Source organism: Rattus norvegicus, chromosome 5, assembly GCF_036323735.1.
Source record: "Rattus norvegicus strain BN/NHsdMcwi chromosome 5, GRCr8, whole genome shotgun sequence".
Lineage (NCBI taxonomy): Eukaryota > Metazoa > Chordata > Mammalia > Rodentia > Muridae > Rattus > Rattus norvegicus.
Window position 1 is genome coordinate 162259960 of NC_086023.1, and position 20631 is coordinate 162280590.

Genomic DNA, 20631 nt, shown 5'->3' on the forward strand with positions numbered 1-20631 from the left:
GTTCAGTAGTTCACCTGCAGGAAACTGTTTCCATTCACCCATGACTTCGAGAGCTCCTGCCCTTTGATTTAATAATCCCACTTCTCTCTAGAAACTACCCTAAGGAAATAATACAATACAGAAAATTTCATTAATAACTTTAATGGTTAAATAGGAAAAAAAAAAAAAAAGAGCAACCAAGATTGCACTGCACCTACTTGGTGAAGCAGCTGAGTGGCCTAAAGAAGGGAGTTAAAGCCAGAGCCCGTGTAACACACTAACCCTAAGCCCGGCCCTTGAGAGACTGTGCTGCTGTGGTGGAGCATGCCTTTGAACTCTAGTAAGATCAGCACAACACAGACGACAAAAACACAGCCCCAAGTTAGGCACAGAGAATCTTGCCCATGATCCCAATACTTGGAAAGCCAATCCACAAGGACTATAAAAGCCAGCTGCTACACAGTGGAACCCTATTTTCAAGTGAAAATATAGTGATGATGATAATAATAATTATTAATAATAATAATAATACTGGTTTTAAGGATAAGATAGAACACACCAGAAAACAATAGAGATTATATATTTTACAGGAATTTTCCCTCCTTTCAGAATTTCCTAATTTTAAAGTGCATTCATTATTGAAGCTGAGCAAAAAAGTACATAGGAGTCCATTACATTAGACCTCATACACTGTATACATGAAATACTAACAAATAAAAATGCTTCAGGGCACACAGAAGGAAATGGCGAGAGGGGCTCGCACTCTGAGGCCAAATTACTGTAGTATTCAAAAGGAGCATGGAGGAAAGTAGGGACCATTCATCTGAAGCTACTCATCTCCTGGCAAGACTCTATCTTCGTGAGGCATTTTTCTTCATACTTTGTAAACCAAGGAATATCAAAACCCTCTACACTATTCAAGATTAAGGCATTATGCTTCATCAATTCTAGTCATACCACCTAAAAATTTGGGCATCTCAAATATTTTGCCACTTCATTTTACTGAGACCTTGAAACAGGACACTTTCATTTCCCTTTTCTCTTTGGCAGGCTTCAGCTATACAAATTCCAGTGGTACTGACTATTCCTTAATCAATCACCACAATGCCCCACTCAGCACTGGGCTTGTCAGGGTCTACAAAGCAGATGACCTGCAAGTCCATGGTCAACTCTAACATCTGAGCATGCAGCTCCTTGTCCCAAAGTGAGATTTCTTCACCTTACAAAAACAAGTGGTCAAGGAGCGCCTCTCTCCCATCCCATTCTACTCAGCTACATCTGAACACTGAAGGAGGACCATATACGGCTTCCAGTGAGAATGAGTAACTCAGTAGGAGGGGCTCAAAGTTCTATCAGAAGGGATAAGAGGCTGAGCAAATATTCCACTACATGGTAAGAGGCACATTCACTATGATCCCTGAGTTTTAAGAGCAACCTAGAGATGTCTTCTGCCTTTTCCCTTCTCGAGACTTAAGAGACAGAGTGAATGAATGCTGCTTAATATCGTATATGACATATCTTGGTGACAAAAAGTACCCAGGTACAAATTTCCGCCTTCATGATAACCGCATCAACAGAGACATGGTTCTTTAGGTCACACATGGCTCTCCAGAGCAGTACTATAGATTATATATTCCAGAATGATACCATATAAAACCCTCATGCCTTTCCTAAGAAGGCCTGCCTTATTCCAGGGCCTGGCTGTTCACAGGACTGTAACCAGTGTGCGGAAAGAGAATTCAAGACAAGCAGGCTTACTGCCTCAGCTGTGCAAACCTGCAATAGAGTTTTTCTAAAAGTTTAGAGGAAAAATATTCATTTTCCTTTTTTCTTCAGAGACTACACAAAACCAACTGTGTCTGGCAATTCATTAATCAATCCCTAACTGGATCTCCCTTCTGAATCCTCCCGGAGAGGTCACAGGGAGATGTGGTGTAAGATGTTACCGTGGCATGTGCTAAGAGCCCTGTGGTACATGCTTTCAGCACTGGGAAGAAATACTGCCTGAATCCTGGCTGGGGGATGAGACAAGCAGAAACAGACCACCCAACAAGGTACTAGTAGGAATGGGAACTAAAAAAGTCTCCCTGACTCATGGTCTGAGAAGGCAGGGTGTGTAAGAAAAAGTCCTGTGTCTTCATAGCCTTGCACTGGAGGGGAGAACATAGGAGAGTAAGCTACCAGACTGAAGGAGAAAGCAAGAGGCCCTTTACTAACAATGTTTCTTAAGAAGAGCTCAGGAGGCCATGATGAATATGGTGGCACAGGTCTGCAATCCCAGCTACTCCAGTGGCTAAAGCAGAAGAATCAAAAGCTCAAGGCTAGCCTAGACAACTGGGTCAATCAAAATAGAAAAAGACTGAGCTGAACAGGAATGTAACCTACCTCAGTTGATAAGAGTACTTGCCTAACAAGCACAAGGCCTTAGGTTTAATGCAAAGCAATACACGCATACAAAGACACACACACACACACACACACACACTCTCTCTCTCTCTCCATTATTCATACTATATAACCACATTATATATAAATTATAAACATACTATATATGTATATCACATCTACTATATATGTACACACATATAAATTATATACTATATATCTGCATATAAATTACATATATATACTATATCATACATATTATATACATACTATGCCTATTGAAATCATATAGATACACTATATATCTGTGTATATAAATTATACTGTATTATATATATTATAAATTATATACACTACATATAGCCATATATGAATTACAAAAATACAACACACTACATATATTTTATAAATATATATATATAGAGAGAGAGAGAGAGTTATATACTACACACACACACACACACACACACACACACACACACAAACAATCAAACATATTTATACATAAAGACCAGGGTTTTGAGTCTTTTCCCAGCCCTACTGACTCAGAAACTCTGGAGATTGGGATGGGGAACTGGGTGGAAATGTAGCTTAGTAGTAAAATGCTTGCCTCAGCATTCACAAGGCCCTCAGTTCCATTCCTAGTACTGGAAGATAAGCATTCAGAAGACAAATACTTTTCCAGATGCTTCCCTTCAGAGCCCAACATGCAATGCTGTGGTCAACACACAAACTTACCTCAATGCCAAACAAACTTCCTGAAAAGGGGCGATCAACAAAGCGGGGTTTATAGGTGAGCACTGTGGTACCTTTCAGAATAATGGCATTGGTATCAAAGCAGGACACATCTTCAACAACCACAAACTCTGTGCCTGCAAAGGACAGCATCATCAGTCAAGGCAAGCAAGGAAGCTAGCATCACCAAGTGTCCCAACGTAAGTGGCACATTTGTACCAGGTGAGAATACCAACTGTTCACTCTCCAGGACAGCTCTGAACATCCTGCTTCACTACTGTCCTAGACTTGGAATCTGGAAAGCACAGCTGGGCTAACAGAGCAGGGCCTAGCAGAAAGGATCAGAATTAGCTCCTCTCTTTGACCTGCATGTTCAAGACAGATGGAGAAATGACATCCCAGTCACAGTGGGAGGCCCCTGAGGATAAGAAGGGTTTCCCAAGCTGGAGAGATGATGCAAGGGTTAAGAGCACTGACTGCTCTACCAGAGGTCCTGAGTTCAATTCCCAGCAACCACACGGTGGCTCACACCATCTGTAATGGGATCTGATGCCCTCTTCTGGTGTGCATGAAGATGGAATACTCATATACATAAATACATGAATAAATAAATCTTAGGGGGAAAAAAGAACATCCCTTCTCTAAAGGACTAGAATCCAAGCAAAAAGTCAGATTGATGGTCAGGTAGCATAAAGCATCACAACAGGTTGGCACAGCTGTTCATGCTGCCCACAGGAGTGCATACCACTCGTGTCCAGCTGCCACTGTTAGGAAGCACTATCAGCTTTGTGATCATTCGTGTCTCAAAGACTCATGCACACTGGGTTTTAATCAAAACAAAAAAAGGCACTATGAAGCTAGGTGTAGTGGTTTACACCAACAATCCCAGCACTTGAAAGACAAGTTCCAAGCCAGCCTGTGATATAGTGCTACCTGCTGAGAGAGAAGACAGAGAGGAAAGAGGCAGGAGACAGAGACAGAGAACACAGAATCACTTTATTCCTAGCACTCAGAAGACAGAAGCAAGCAGGTCTCAGTGTTTGAGGTCAGCCTGGTCTAAGTGAGATCCTGTCTCAAAAAAAACAAAACAAAAAGAGGTGTGGCTGGCACAGGGAAAGTGTCCTGTAAGACGGGTCTGACCTAACATCCAAACCATCAGTCAGTGAAGCACACTATGAACAATTACCTGTTACATTGACCTTGACCTCCAGGTGCCTCTCATTGGACACAGGGAGGGATGACCGTTTGGTGACTACTCCACTCTTAACGGTTTTGGGAACAACAGCAGATTCACTGCTGGCATTGCGGTAGCGTGCAGGAGTGACATTTTGTTTCTTAACATCACTGGGAGTGTGCAGGAAGTCATGGACCAACAGCAGCCAGTCAAATATGAGAAACACTCGGAGGTTGTTGAGAACAACAGTGAAACAGGAGGAATCCTTCGTAGATCTACAAAAAAGAAGGCAGAAAAAAACAGAATTGTAAAGAGAAACATGTATTTAATCACTGCCTAGGCCTCCTAAGACCCAGCAAGTAGCAATTCAGTGTTACTCTTCTGTTTTTACATTATCCCTGTATTATCCAAGGTGGCCTCAAATGCCTGGACTCAGTGATGCTTCAGGCTGCTGTCTAGCTGGAAATTCAGGTATGTAGCACAATGCCAGGCCCCATTCCAGCGATTCTTAATTAAACTGCCAGCTTTGAGTGGGAAACACTCTGAGCACTGCTCACAAAGTATTAAGCTTTCTGGAGGTTAGTCATTTGTTTTAAAGAATTTATGTCTCAGTATTTTGCTTACATTCATATCTGTGCAACATGTGCATGCCTAGTACCCATGGAAGTAAGAAGAGGGCACTGGATCCTCTGGAACTGGAGTTACAGACAGTTGTAAGTCACCATGTGGGTGCTGAGAACTGAACCCAGTTCTTCTATAAGAGGAATAAGTATTCTTAATCAATGAACCAACTGCCAGCCCTTCATTAAAAAATAATAATAACCAAGAGTAAGTACTATAGTTAAGAAGGCAAGATAGCAGTGCCTTTAACTAATATGATTCTACAACAGGCACTTGGCAGTGTTGACATTGTTGGCTGTCTTTAATAATAATAATAATAATAAAATAATAATAATAATAAACAAATATACAATTTATCATCATCATCACCACCACCACCACCACCATCATCATCATCATCATCATTGAGCAGGCACAATTACAATAGTAGGTAGAGCTGGGATGGTCTTAGCCATGCCGCAATCCACAACACAGCCTAATCTGAAATACCAATGCAGGATACACATCCTAGTCCAACCCAAAGGCCCCAATCCGACCTGAGAGCCTATGGGTGCTCTTTTCGTTCTGTTGTTATATGTATGGATGTTGACTGTATGTGTGTCTTTGCACTACCTGTGTACAGTGCCCAAGGAGACCAGAAAAGAGCCTTGGTCCCTGGGACAGGATTACTAATGGTTGTGAGTCATCATTGGAGTTCTAGGAATGAAACCTGGGCCCTCTGAAAGCAGCCTTAACTGCTGCGGCATCTCTCCCTGGATATTACTAGAAGAGTTTGACTGGCAAGCCTATGCAAGTTCTCCAAAATGCCAGCAGAAAAATCCAAATTCTGAGTTGCTTTTTGCCCTTGGCACTTCTTTTAAGAATGGCCGACCTGCCATGCTGGTCTAGGAAAGGCTGGTCTAGAAGGAAGAGCAGAGGCTTAGAAGTCAAGAAATGCACACTAAAGTCATATCACTCTCAACCTGTTTGCTCATATATAAAGCGAGAATACTAACACTGTAGGAGAAAGCACGGGGCACACAGCAGGTACTCTCCAATGCCAGCTTCTTTCCTGATGGGTAGGTCTAGGATTGATGAGGTTCTCAGAAGCTCAGGACTGCTTCACGAACACCACATTCATATACGAGTGCTATCTGACTTCTTTAGCTACAACTAACCTCAGCCCCAATCTTTTAGCCTGAGGAGGACATTGGCCATAGGAGGATCGTAAGCATCCTAGAGTAGAAACAGGGCAGAGGGAAAGGTGGGGACAAGGACTTATAGTTTTCAAGGATCCCAAGAAAATCACTCAGGCCTGGCCTGAAGCCACAGTGTCCTCAGGTCAATAGCCAGCCCTATTACCACATATTACCACACCAGCAGTCAGAGGAAGGGAAGCCAGAAACAGGCTAGCGATAGGTCACAGGGTCTGGAGGTTGAACTTGTGAAAAAGACCCTGGCTCTGGCTGTACATTTACTCACTTCCAAGCCTGTTTGGGAAAGGCTGATTTAGGGGTGTGCCTAAGGCTGCTTTTTTCCAGTCTTATTTCTGCTAAACCTGGCTTGTTGCCTCTAGTTAAAGGGCATGGTGAGACACAGCTCCTTCTCACACACAGCATTTGTCACAGAAACACTCTACCCTTTGTAATGAACAAAAAACGTTGCCCTCCGTAAAAATTTTCCAGCCCATTTTGAGCAGAGACTGTCAGAACTCAGAGCTAACTGGAAAGTAAGTGTGTCAGACTCTGCTTCTGGAAAATATTTCAAGCCTTTAAACACTGTGAAGTGATTTATATTTGACATACAAAATCCCAACAGAAGAACAATTCTTCCTGAAGCAGTTTGCTCCTCTCACTAACAAGGGCACTTCTGTTAGCAAGGGCCAAGGTAAGAACTGATTGTTTGGCTGCATGAAATTATATGCCTTTAGTATATATGCAGAATAATACTTTGGGCCTCCTGCATATTAAAGCCATGATGAGGAGGGTCAAAGAGGTGACTACTTAGGAAGTCAAGAACAGTAAGAATAAAGCAAATACCAAATTATCTCTCTACAACAAGACCAAATACACAGAAGCCTTCCCTTCTGAGAAACATCTTCAAAGAGGCTGCCAAATACACCCATCACATCCCAAGACTATACTTAGCTACTGACAGAGGCCAGAGGGCCTGAGAGTTAGGGGGACTCAGCTATGATATCAAAGACAGGGCTAACTTGTGACTACTAGACTTTTAAGCTGTGTAACCTTCCAAGAGTCACTTACACCTTCATATGTAAAAGAGGAGAAAAATTGCCCTTGTTTGCAGATCTGGGAGGATTCAACTGGCAGTAGGTAAGGTGCCTGGTCAAGTCAGGAAGCCACTAGCATTTCCACTGTTGGGTACAAAAGAGCTAAAATGTCTGTTTTGCCAGACTTCCTAAAGTCATATGAAACACCAAGCCTCCTTCCTTCCAAGGCTAGACTCTGACCAGCACACTGAAATGCCAGTTGTACAAGTATACGGATAGCCACAAATCATAAAAATCTCACACAAGCTATGATAACAGTAACAGCAGCAGCTGCTGCGGGTGCCAAGTGACTTGTCAGAATGACTCAACTCTCACCCCTGCCCAAGGATAGAGGTCTAGGTTTTTGTTTGAATTTTGGTTCACTCCATAAAAGAAGAAAGTCAACTTCAAAGCTCAACAAGGATGCATTGCTATGAAGAGGAAGGCTGTCTTGGGGATAAGGTCTGCCTGATTCTAGGCCATCTTCCCTCCCCTCTCTGCCCCACTGCCAGACAGGAATAAATAACCTTCAAAACCACCCTTCTTTCATGCAGACCAAAAGGTTTTTTGGCTTGGGTTTTTTCCTTAGACTCACATAATTTCTTCCTTCCCCAAGCCACTTTACAAATTAAAGCTTACAAGGAGGTTGATTTTGAGGATCTGGCTCAAAGCCAAACTCCTTTTTTTATTTTTCTTTTCTTTCTTTTTTTGTTTAAAGCAACAGAGACATCTTTTGGTGAATCCATAATACTGCAAGTGAGCAGGAGCTGTTAACACAGCACAGTGCTGGTGAAAGCTTGTGAGCTTCCAACTGCCTATCTTCACAGCTCCTCTCTGATGTTCTAAGGCCACAGGGACTTGGCCCACTGGCATGAAAGGAAATATCACCATAAGGAGAGGGAGAGTTGGGGAGCCAAATGTGGGGATAATGCCAGCACTGAGGAAGTGGAGGCAGGAAGGAAACCCTGGGCTACATAGTAAACTTCAAGCTACACTGGGCTACATGGTGAGACCTACTTGGGGGTGAGGGGTACAGGGTGGAGGACAACACAGACAGACAAAGGAAGGCAGAGCTGGCGTCTGCCTCCACTACCTGAAATGCAGTTCAATCTGAATGGAGCCCTGGGTGGCGCTGCTGCTCTTGGAGGGCTGAAAGATACAGTTGAACACATTGGTCATGCCATGGCTGGGCTTCTGCCCAGAATAGCGGGTGTCAAATGCCATCATAGAATGGGAAACCAAGTTAATGGACTTGGTCTGGTTGGAAAAACTCTCATAGAGCAGCTTACATTTCTTAAAGTCAAATCTGAAAGGGAAGAAAGCAAAGGAGAAGTTAAACACAATCCTACCTTATAAAATGTAGTTCAGGTGTGGAACAAGAGTGACATCATCAGTATACCAGAGTACCATTCAATCTGAGATCCTGAACTGGATTTGTTCACAGGGCACTCAAAATGCAGTCAGTAGCACTGTGCCTTAAACCTTTTCCAGTTGCAGAGAGCAGATTATATCCACAGGAATGCATGAGGAATAACAATATACCCAATCTATTATATCATTAATGATTTACCACCCCATGTCCCGTCCTAGACTAACAAAGCCATGTTTTAAATCATAATCCCCAATGGATATCCAGGGTCTCTTTTGACTTCATCTGTGAAATTATAGCTTGCCTGAGGCTTCTCTCTCCAGAGTCAGCAGACACATCTGTGTAAGACCACTATAGCTCACTGGAAACAACATCCTATTCTGCACTCAGGGAAGGAAGAAAACTGACCAACCAAGAGGAAGTGCATCCAGACCCACTGTCTTTTTTTGGAAAAAGAGAAAGTTGCAAAGAGTGATTAGGAGTTGCTCAGTACCATTATGATACACACAGAATCATTCCACATTGAAAAATTCAAGGTATAAATCAAAAGAGTAGCTGGCCCATAAGAATGCAGGTTCACCATGGCATGGCTCCCCTCAGCTGAACTAGGAGCAGGCCACACAAGCTTTGAACAGAAAGATGTAAGTCAGTGCTTCAGACAGGCCTTACTAGCCTTGACATCCCATTTTCAAATGTGACCCAACTTCCCAGTCATATAACCTAGGGCTAGTAAAATAAGTAAATACATAAATAAAGCAACAACAGCAATCTATCTAGAGAACTAGAGCATCAGCTGCCCCACTTAGAGGACAAGGGAGGGCTTTCAGGGCAAAAATACAATGCATGCTTCAAAATCCCACTCTGTATTCCTACACCACAGATTTCAACTAGCCAGCACATGCCCATAAAGGAAGCAGTTGCTATGTTGCTTCTAGAGGTTTCCAAGTAGGGAGCTCAGCCCAATGCTGCCAATTTTCAAAACAGTTCTCATTCATATTCTCTATCTGTCGTCTGCCTATCTATATCTGTCTGAATTCTCTCCATTTTAGAGACTGATACTTTTTTTTTGTTTTTTGTTTTTTTTTTTCCGGAGCTGGGGACCGAACCCAGGGCCTTGCGCTTCCTAGGCAAGCGCTCTACCACTGAGCTAAATCCCCAACCCCCTGAATTCTCTCCATTTTAAAACACTGACCCATGAGGCAGTTACCAGTGGCACTCTGCCCACAACTGTGCTAAAACTGTACAGACACTGGGCAAGGCACCCCATTCCCCACACCTTAACACTAGTGGGACCGCGCTCCAGCTCCAGTGTATCAGAACACTGAAGTGCCACCTGAGCCTACTCCAGAGCTCTTTACTCTTCAGTCTGCCCTGTACAGGGGTACACAGTTCCTACAAGTGTTGAACAAAGCCTTACCTGGCCAGGGAGCCAGTGCCTTCTTTTCCTTTTGGGTCCTTGAGCTCCAGGCTCACGTTCACCATGTCGATGAGAAAGCACATGCAAGTGTACACCTCTCCACTCAGCACAGTCTGTAGAAGGAAATGCTGGTCAGCACTGGAGTGATAAAGAAGTCTAGTCCACTCACTGTCCCACCACTTCCCCGCTTCTGCTCCCTGCATTCTTGGAGGAATATGCACACAGGTGACCTTCAGTTGAGACTACGAGCTTGGAAGAACATGCTGTCGGTCTCACTCACGTGAATCCTTGGATCCTGCAAATCATAAGGCCGCATGAAGTCTTCTATGGGCTCTCCCAGGTTGTTCTCCAGCAAGCCTCGGATCAGCTTATATTTACACAGATCCAGGGAGCAGTGCACAGAGGACAGACTGCCATGGACAGATATGTCTGCAACAGTGTGGCTTATTTCTCTAGGAGAAAAAAGGAAGCCATGCTCAGAAATAAGTCACTAACTGCCTTGGCACAGCACAACCAAATGTAAGGCTATAATGTGGCTACCTACATTATCAAGCAGTTAATCTCAAACTTCCAATGGCAAAAACAGTCATGTATCTCTCAGCGTGCACAGCACTGTGTTTGCCATGCTTTAACTACATAGAGGGTCGTAGCCCCCAAATGTGCAAGGAAAGTAATCCTCGAAGCTAATGAGCTGGGGATCTAGTCCAGAAAAACTTGTCTGGCACACATGGGCCCAGGGTTCCATCCTAGCATGCCAAGTAAGTATACACACAAATGTAAACATATACATGCCAATACACATGAGCTAATTAATTCATGTTTTCATTTTACATACTGGATGTTTTACCTGCATGTGTGTCTATATGCCACATGTGTGCAGTGCCTACAGAGATCAGAAGGAATCGTACGTACATGACTACTGGGTACAGTTATATGGGCTTTTCAGCTACAATATGGGTGCTGGAGATTGAACCCAGAATCTCTACAAGTGCAACCATTGCTCATAACTGCTGAACCTTGTTTCTAGCTACACATTTTGGGTTTTATTTTTTACTTTTTAAGACAATCTCACACTACAGTCCATACTGAACTGGAACTCATAGCAATCCTCTCACTTCAGACTCCTGAATACTGTGATTACAGACAAAACCACACCTACACCAGACCTAACTAGTCTAGGATCAAGAAAAATCTCACAAGACTCAAATAGCTTAAATATTCCAGTTGGGGAAATTGCAAGGACCAGATGCCCAGCTCTCATCTCCAGCTCCCAAAGTAGACGGAAAAGAAACGAGCCTTTCCTCCTGTGCCCTCTTGGGGCAGGGTGGAAGAACAACACTCATTAGAGCACCTGACGCATTACTAGGAAGACCTGGAGTGATACTAAAGATGCTCAGGGCTCTAGGACACACATGTTCATGCTAGGACTAAAGCACTCTCCGCCTCCCATGGCTGCAACAGGCAGCCTGAATCCTCCAGACACTATGCCAGAACACATAACCCAAGGGCTGGGTTTAGAGTGGAAACTGTACATTTCTATATTTAAAGGAAGAAAGGGGAGGGAGGAAGGAAGGAAGGAAGGAAGGAAGGGAGGGAGGGAGGGAGGGAGGGAGGGAGGGAGGGAGGGAGGGAGGAAGGAAGGAAGACCTGTTCTGGTGCTGTAATACAGCTTGATGGTAGGGTATTTGCCTAGCATATACTGTGACCCTAAGTTGACACTTGGAACTGCCAAAAATAAATAAAATTTGACTTGCCTGCAAGGAAAAACCTATATACAATAGTCTGTTTTGTATTGTTTTGATTAATGAATGGTGGGGGGTAAGATGCATGCATGCTGAGTTCAGGTATCCAAGGAGGCCAGAGGCATGGGATCTTCTGAAGCTGGAGTTACAGAAGGTTATATAAGTCACCTGATCCAGGTGCTAAGAAGAGAACTCAGGGCCTTTTAAAAGCACATGCTCTTAACCACTGAGCTCTCTCTCTAGTCCCACGATAGAGTTTAAACAGAATAATAATGCAATCAACAGAGGACATCAGGGAAGCCTACCAAATGGTACACTCATGGGTGGGGAGCAGACAGCACATCTGCTGGTGTGCTCTTGCTGGGTTACAGAGTCTCACTACCCCACATAGCACACAGGAAGTGGGAGAACTTTACAGAAGTGGAGGACAAAAAAAGCACCTTTTAAAAACCATTGCTTGCAAAGAAAAACAATAGTTCAATTTCTAAATAAGAAGTTCTTAGGATGGCCAAGCTAGGCTAGCCAAACAGAGCGCACGCCAACCATTACTGGACAGCAGCCAGGGAGCTCCGGAATAACAGGTTCCAGAGAGAAAACACCCCAGTGTGCTAAACTGTAGCAGTCATCTGAAGAGAAGTGGAAAATGGCATAAAGTGAGTCGCCCAAACATGGAGACTGGAAAGGGTCTAGTAAGTCCCAGCCAGGTAAGGAGGTTATTTTTCAGAGTGACCTCACTGCAAGTGTCTCTGTTTGGGACTTGTTTATAAACTTTCATCTGTGTACGTGTGTGCATGTGTGCATGTGAGTGTAGCTGTTCATGGAAGCCAGAAGAGGACATCAGATTCTCGAGAGTTGGAGTTACAGATAGTTGAGAGCTGCCTAGCATGTACAATAGGAACAAAACATGGGGCCCCTGGAAGGGCAGAGAGCTCCCTTAACCACTGAACGGTCTCCACACTCAGCAAATCTCTTTCACGGCTATCTAGCTACTTTCTATCTTTTGCTGAAGTCAAAATGCAAAATGTTGCTTTCTACCAAACCAAAGAACCATAGTGAAAGATGTCACCTACGGCAATCAGTGCTTCCAGTGCACTGGGAGAGAGCCAGACAAGCAGGGACACTCCCTGGGCCACAACCTTGCTAAATACATAGCCAGCCTTTGGTACTGAGCATGACTCTGCTGGCTGGAATCATAAAGTTTCCCAGGCAGTTATGGAGCCAATGAGAACTAAATCAATGATTGCTCTGAACTACAGACATAAGCTTCCTGCACATTAGGCTAACTACAAGGTGAATTGGCCAGATCCCTTAGCCTTTCAGTGGGCTTCCTGGTGTGGTAGGGGCAGACCCCAGGGGGTCAGTGGTAGCAGGGCCAGAGTCTATTGCACTTGGAATGCTTACTCCAAATGTTCATCTTTTCCAGATATCTTGCTGGCCCTCTACCTCCCTATCTCCATTGAAATCCATGCTAATTTCCAACATTTTTCTCTTTGTTCCCAGAGCAGGGTTGTATCATCTTGCAACACTGTCCCTGAATCAGACAGGAACTTAGAGCTATCTACTCACCTGTCTGTGTCCCTCAACACCGAATCCCTGTGACAACATCGGTTTCTCTTCCATCACGGAAGTCCTCGTGAACAGCTAGCTACTCAGGGCGTCACTTACTGTTCACTGAGTAAAGGAGTGTGGTACCTTACAGCACTCATTTCCAAGCTGCTAAGACTCTACTTACATGATATTCAGAAAAAACACTCACTTGTCCAAATTCCTCTCCACCTGCAATTTCAGCCTGCAAGGTTCAGTTAAGAGACTTCCTCCTGTCTGTCTCACAAAGTAGGAAGGGAAGATGAGGTCCCCACTGCTGCTTTCTGAGGCTTTAGAGCCCTCTCTGGGGTGTCTCTCTGCAGCAAAGATGTCCATGTCCTGGAGATCCACGACAATGCAATCCAGCAGGCAGACATGGTCTTCTACAAGGACCCAAAGAAAAAAAGAAGTAAAAAAAAAAAAGTAGCAAGCAGAAAGGGCTGGACCTGAGCAAACTTAAGGACCAAAGTCAGTCCATTCTGTCTCTGGAAATCAGAACCAGCTCTGCACTGCTGTCAAGAACCCTATACCGCCTCTAGAGACCCCTGCCCCCAGGGCTAGTGTCAGATCCATACATCCTACTGCCCATCCTCAATACCAGGCCACGATTCTCTTTTCAAACATATACTCTGTGTTTCTCCTACCACTGATCAACCCAAACCACCTTCAGCCCTGCCTACACTTCTACAAAGTATCCTCCAGTACACCTTCATAATTCCACTGGGCCTCATAAAGCCGTTCTTTCCACAAAATACCTGGATAGAAAAGAAAGAGACTGAAATGTTCTCTTCCTTTGGAAACTTCAGTAGCCACATTTCATCCAAAACCCTACAAAACCCCCTGCAAATGCCTGGGAGGCACTACATAAGCCTACAGCCCACTTTTCTGACCTCATTTCAGCTATTTTCCCATTTGATTGCCAAACCTCGGGCATCTTCCAAAAGGCTGCACTCTTTGCTTCTTTGGCAGCCTCATCAGTACTATCATCTTCCCACCTCCATGGGGTCCTCAATCTTCTTATCTTTCCCATAACGTATACTATACTCTATCAATATTTATGGTCATCCCTTATATACTATCTTTAACTACATCTAATATCTACATAGCTAGTATCTTTCTCCTGTAAGTACCATACTGGGAGGAAGCATAAGTGAGGGGATGCTAATGTACTGGGGACAGTATTTAAACACCTAGCCTTAAGCAGGGCCTTAATGAAGAGTTCTTGAGTGGACAGTTGCACTAACAAATATGTAAAACTTATCAGAGCTGGGCTGATCTGTGAGAGAGGTGTAGAAAGGCAATGTCCTGGCCTCAGAGAGACCTCAGGGAGCAGCTACGGAAGTGGAAACAGTGTAAAAACCACAACCGTCATCCAAGACCAAGTACCACACTGATCAGTGAATTCTATTTAAAAAACATCAACTGGATGGTAGAAATAATGCTGGAAGAGACACCTTCCTGTAAGATATGCCAAATCTTTGGGTATATTGTACATGTTCACACGTATGTATGTCTGTGTATAGTAACCATGCACATTCACTTGTATGTGGAGATCAATGTCCTGTGTCATCGTCTTTAATTGTTTTATACCTTATTTTTTGAGCAAGATTTCTCTCACTCAACCTGGAGCTTGCCAATTCAGTTAGACTGGCTGTCCAACAAGCTCCAGGGGTCCCCCTGCCTCCACCTTCACAGTGCTGCTATTACAAACATGTTTTGTTGTTGTTATTATTAACATGGGTGCTGGGGATTAAACTCCAGTCCTCGTTCTTTTGTGCTAGTACTTTACTGACCAGGCCATCTCCCTACCCCCTCCAAATCTCTTCTTACAGGCATCTACCTCCATGTCAGTCTGGCTGCATGCCTAACTGTCACTGTCTTAACCACTCACAGACTGGCTTGTGGCACCCCTCCAAGTACCACAGCACTCAGCTCATACACAGAGCTCAGGGACAGAGTCACGCCAGTCTACTGTGCTCTTCCAAAACTCATTGTCCAACTCTACACTTGGCAACCACATGACGAGCCAAATTATGTCATCTGTCTAAACCTTTGCCCCTTCTTCTGTGAGGAGAGATAAACCTACAGCAGGATGACAAGGGAGTAAATCCATGCAAACACAGTATCAGGTTCATTTGTGTGTTCAAGAAAATGCCACAATTATGAACAAAAGTATCTTTCATGAGCACAGCCATTAGACTCTTTGCTTGCTGTGAGGTCCTACAGGGAGTCTACCAATCCGGGCAGACCTAGCAGAAGCAGCTCCCATTCTTCACTGCCCACAGTGCATCCGCACTGAGCTCATCCCTGCTGCCCTTACACATTCCTCCCTCCCAACCCAGGTACCCACTTTCCAATACAGCATCCACCATAGCATGTTAAAAACCCCAGAGCCCAGATTAGGCCAAGGTTCAGAATGACTGATTCTTACATTCACAAGAAGGGCACAGCTACAATGCCAACCCTTGAAAGGCAGAAGCAAGATGAAGAGGTCACAATAGCCTCAGTTACATGTAGAGCCATGTCCCAAAAAGCCCAGAGAATTAAGAAATCCAAAACAAGAGCATGCGTAGCAGGATGACTCAGACCTCTGAGAGTTATTTTATAGTCCTCTGTCCTTACACTCTACACCTCATCGACACTTAGTGTCTTGTTTTGGAGAACTTAACAGTGCCCTATAGGGACAGGGTCTGGATGACAGCTTAGGAGGTCACAGGACTAACTGGGCTATCACTATTTACTGGGAGCCATCTGGACCTGTATGAGTCCCACAGACAACCGACAAACTCTTTATTTCTATCGCATCTTCCAATTGAATCCACTTTAGAAGTTACAGAAGACTAAACCCGCCTAAGACACTCATTCCTCCAAAGCAGCAGGAGGTCTTCACACAGATGCTGTCCCTGTCAGCCTCCACAGTATCAACACATTCCCCAGAGCTCTGTGAAAGAGCCTCTAGACAGTCCAAAGCTCTTTCCTCTTCTCTTACCTGGACTGCTGGAACTTTGGCTAATAGGTGGCACAGCCTGTTGCCCACGTTGCTTGATGGAGGCACTGGGTACAAAGTCACTCTTCAAGCTGCCAAGGCCCATTCCTGCAGGAGGCATCATGAATAGCCCCTGTACCTGGGGTCCCTTGGGGTCCTCTGTGCTTGGCATCTTCTTCATACTGTGCTTCATTGTATCTGTTGGAGAAGCTGAAGGCACAGATTCCTAGGAGGAAGAGAAGAAAACTAGAATGCAGAGATGAGGAGATAACAATACCGTCAACTAGCTCAGAAATTATATCCTAGTCCCCAGCTAGGTTCTCAAAGATCCTAGACACAAGAAAGTGAGGCCATGACACTTACCACCACACAAAATTATGGCAAAAATATTACCAAAGATTCCATACAAGAAGACAGTCTTTGGCCCAAGAACAAATCCCAATTTCTGCCAAATTCAACCAAAGCAAATCTCTCAGCCATACAATATATTTACTGCTTTGAGGGGAAGGAGGGCTTACTGTAATTTAAAAAAATATATATCTAGGGGGCTTTATGTGCCTCGGGTATTAGGATGCTTTCCTAGCTTGGACGAAGCTCTGGGTCCAATGCCCAGCACCAAACAAACTGGATGTTGTGGCACACACGCCTGTAATCCCAAATGGCTAAGGCAGGTGGAAAAGTTGATTCCACAAAGTGAACTAGTCACTGGTGTTTTCAACTTCCCTGGGTCCGCATGACCCCTCAGAGCCCTGTTTGTGTGTGGCTTCTGCATCCTGAGACAGCTCCTCTCCCATCACAGGTACTCTCCCTGGGAGTATGAGAAACATGGCTCTCTGGTGTTGCAGCAAGGCTGTAACTCCTCAGCTTTGGGAAAGTTGAAAAGCCACAGTCTCCACTTCCTGAGCAGTGATCAAAACTATCAGTAAAGCAAACTTCCTGCATTCTTCTAAGGAACATTCCTAGATAAATGCTATCATTTAAATGTTTCCATAGTAACACTGCCTGGTATACTTAAACTCCAAAGAGTTTTCCTCTTTTATTTGACTTTTACATCCTCTCCGCAGTTAATTTAAATAAATCAATAGCTTGAGGAGATCAACCCAAAGCTTTTGAATTACTCTGATTTAGAAATTATGGTTTAAGCAAAAGCTATGGTGGAGAAAAAGAAAAGGCAAGCATACGACAAAATCCAAACATGTCCTCAGTAAAACAGGTTCTAGAGGAAACTATCCCACATGCAGGAGGAGTCATAAAACCTGGGGGCAGAGGGCACCAGTGCTCCAGGGATCTACATGAGCCAAGTCAGGAGTATTTGCTGTTCTTGGGCCACTGGACATTGTATTAGACACAGCTTAGATGGGCAAGAACATCAAGGGCAAGTGTCAATGCACAGCATAAGAGAAACGTATCAACTTAGAAACCATCATCAGCACTGAGCTCAGATGAGCTAAATTGCACAGGGATCTAGACAAGACACACTCCACACAGCCTTATGGAATTCCACTGAACAACCACGAGTCTGTATGTAACACAGAAGCTTTCCTGGGACTTCTGAATATAAAATGAGGACATTCAAGAAGTACTCGCCAGGACTAAAAAGGCTTTTAATACAGACCTTCTCCCATACAGGTGAGAAGTCACTCTCCTAAAGCAGCCATACAAACAGTGATAAAGCAGGCTTTGCGTAAAGCAAAGCATTTCAAAGGCTCAGCACTTGGGGGCTTCATTTTGTTTTAAGCATATGAGTATGAACTGAGTACTGAATCCCATAAAGTTGTTTTATTTTATTCAGAATAACTGAGAGAGAGAGAGAGAGAGAGAGAGAGAGAGAGAGAGAGAGAAACCACAGTATACCTTAAAGAAAAGGCAATCTTTGTAGATACTGCCACCTAAAATCAAATCCTCAAAAACAAAGACAGGAATTTTTTTGTCATTAATATTCTATAATTTCTACTGTTATTTTGCTTAACAAAAATTGGAATCATTTTATAAAAATGTCTTAGAATAGTTTAGTGATTCTTCATCCATAGCCAACTTTAGAGCATATTTGTTAGTCCATATATAAACATATATGGCAAAGAAAATGAGCTCGTTCCCTTTTCTGGGAGGGGAGAGAAACAAAACACTGCCACAGAAATAAATTACCATTTCTGACTACAGTTTACCCCTGCCTCACACATTTAGTGTGACCTCATAATAAAGATGTAATACAGACACATCCCAAAGAACGCACTGTCAATTTCTGCCACTCCCTACACCTCCAGAGTGGGAGGGGGGTAGAGACAAAATGCAATCATGAAGAGCTATGGAGCTCCTCTCCGAGATAAAGCACACACACTGGACTCACAGTTGTGCCAAGTGTGCACAACAGAAGGTGAGACTCTAATGCATGCAAGAGAGGCCCCACTGCCCCTGACCCTGGGACATCCTTGCTCTTCTCTTCCAGTTCTGTAATGAGCTAGTGAACCTGATTCCCTGAGCTCTGCAGCTCTTATGGCAACCTACTGGACCTGAGGTTGGAGGGGTGTGTGCAAACCCCTAATCTGTTGCTGGCTAGTCATTAACGAGACACCTGGACCTGTGGCTGGTGTCCGAAGTAGGCCCAAGCTAACCGTAGGTGGCTATACCACTTGGAGAATGTCCAGCAGGTTTCTACAAAGTTAGAAAATGGATGTAGAGAAGGTCCTACATAGCTAGTGTCAGAAGTACTATGAAGAAACATGGTTTCTTTATATATGTAAAGAGTTTAGCACCAAATGACATACAGTGGGTGTTCAACAATTATCAGCTCTTCACTCATTGTCCTGATGAGCTTACAATCAAACTTCACCTCATCTCTTTGAGACTTATCTCTTTTCCTAGCTTATTAGCTGCTGGACAACAAGCAGGCACCTCTGGTGGGGATTCCAGGAAGTGCTGTAGTCACACACAAAAAATGAGCTGTGCAGAATAAGCAGAGGACATGAAGGCTGGAGACTAGCAAGGGGTGGGGAGCACATGCCCTGAGAGTGAGGCCTCACTGCTGTTTAGAAACATCACTCAGCCTCCTACAAGGCAGAAACCGTGAGTGCCTCCAAGCTCAGCTCTGGAGCTCAGAGTCCTCGCCTTCCCAAATAAAGAGTGAAAACGCTGGCAAACCTCATGCTGACCCTGAACAACTCCAAACATAGTAAGAAACAATCACCCAGGTCATTTTAAGATGCAGAGTAGGGTATGATCTAACATTTGCCACTAAGATATGAAGTGTCTTCAGATAAAAACAGGACCAAATCATGAAAACAGCTCATCTAGAAAGGAATATCTTTTGAAAAAAAAATTTACGGGGCTGGGGATTTAGCTCAGTGGTAGAGCGCTTGCCTAGCAAGCGCAAGGCCCTGGGTTCGGTCCCCAGCTCCGAAAAAAAAAAAAAAAAGAAAAGAAAAGAAAAATATTTACTATTACAGTGTAAGTGCATGATGTGTGGGTGTGAGTAGAGCACCCGAAAATAACTTGTGGGGTCAGTTCTCTCCTTCCACTATGGTTCCAGGAATTAAACTCAGGTGGTCAGGCTTGGTGGCAAGTGTTTTCTTCCTGCTGAGTGATCTTACCAGCCCAGAAACATGTAGAGTACTGTGACAGATGGAAGGCTGATCCCACAGGGTTGTTGGCTCAAACAAGTTAATTACACTTAATGAGGATTACAACATAACACTATTTCAGTTGAAAGGGTTATTGAAATGTCAAGAAATCTCCCAGCCACAGGGCCTCAGAAGTAACAGCAGCCCCTGAGCTGTGGACTGGGGATTTTTCAATTCATATTCAAATGAGAACAGCCACAGACACTGATGGTGGCTTACCTTATCCTGTAAGGAGAAAGTCCCAGGAAATCCAGCAAAGAGAAACTTGTTCTTCACTTTCAACTTTCCCAGATTTGCTACTATCAGATTATTTGATCTAGAACTTTCTGGGATGAGAAGCACAGGGGCACCGGCCTCAATATCCAGAAGAATTCTTGAACAGCGCTGTGCCTGGTCCCTCACCTGGTAAGAAAGGAAAGCATCTTGAAGTTCAGTTAATTCTCCAATTTTATAATCAGACCTTCACAGAGTCCAAAAAGTTTCATAAATGTACACAGCAATTAAAGAACATGAAACTTTATTTGTACCACCAAAGTAAATTAGAATCAAAAACAAACTAATAATGGACAGACCTCAAATATTCGGAAATTAAATTTCATACTTCTAAATAACCTACAGATTAGAGAATAAATCATTAAAGAACTTAAAAAATAATTTCACAAAGATGAAAAAAATATACTATACTACAGGACACATGTAAACCAAGGTAACAAGTACTCTTACCATCTCAGCAGTCTCACCAGGCCTAAGCTGCTTTTTCCTTTTTATCCTTTT

The 20631-nt window shown here is 43.7% G+C and overlaps 2 protein-coding genes across 10 annotated transcripts in view; one reads left to right on the forward strand and one right to left on the reverse strand.

Annotated features, from left to right (window-relative positions):
- Nucleotides 1-20631, forward strand: part of LOC103692519 (60S ribosomal protein L9 pseudogene) — a 1198372-nt gene that overhangs the window by 645214 nt on the left and 532527 nt on the right. The gene's annotated exons all lie outside the window — the stretch shown is intronic.
- Nucleotides 1-20631, reverse strand: part of Vps13d (vacuolar protein sorting 13 homolog D) — a 225390-nt gene that overhangs the window by 146228 nt on the left and 58531 nt on the right. For 8 of the 9 annotated variants that reach the window (XM_006239351.5, XM_006239353.5, XM_063287848.1 and 5 more), the window contains 8 exon segments: nt 20077-20259; nt 16244-16466; nt 13427-13637; nt 10209-10380; nt 9929-10041; nt 8236-8448; nt 4286-4548; nt 3103-3236 (listed from right to left, as the gene is read on the reverse strand). In XM_006239351.5, the coding sequence (XP_006239413.1) occupies nt 3103-3236; nt 4286-4548; nt 8236-8448; nt 9929-10041; nt 10209-10380; nt 13427-13637; nt 16244-16466; nt 20077-20259 (1512 nt within the window). 9 annotated transcript variants of the gene reach the window in all.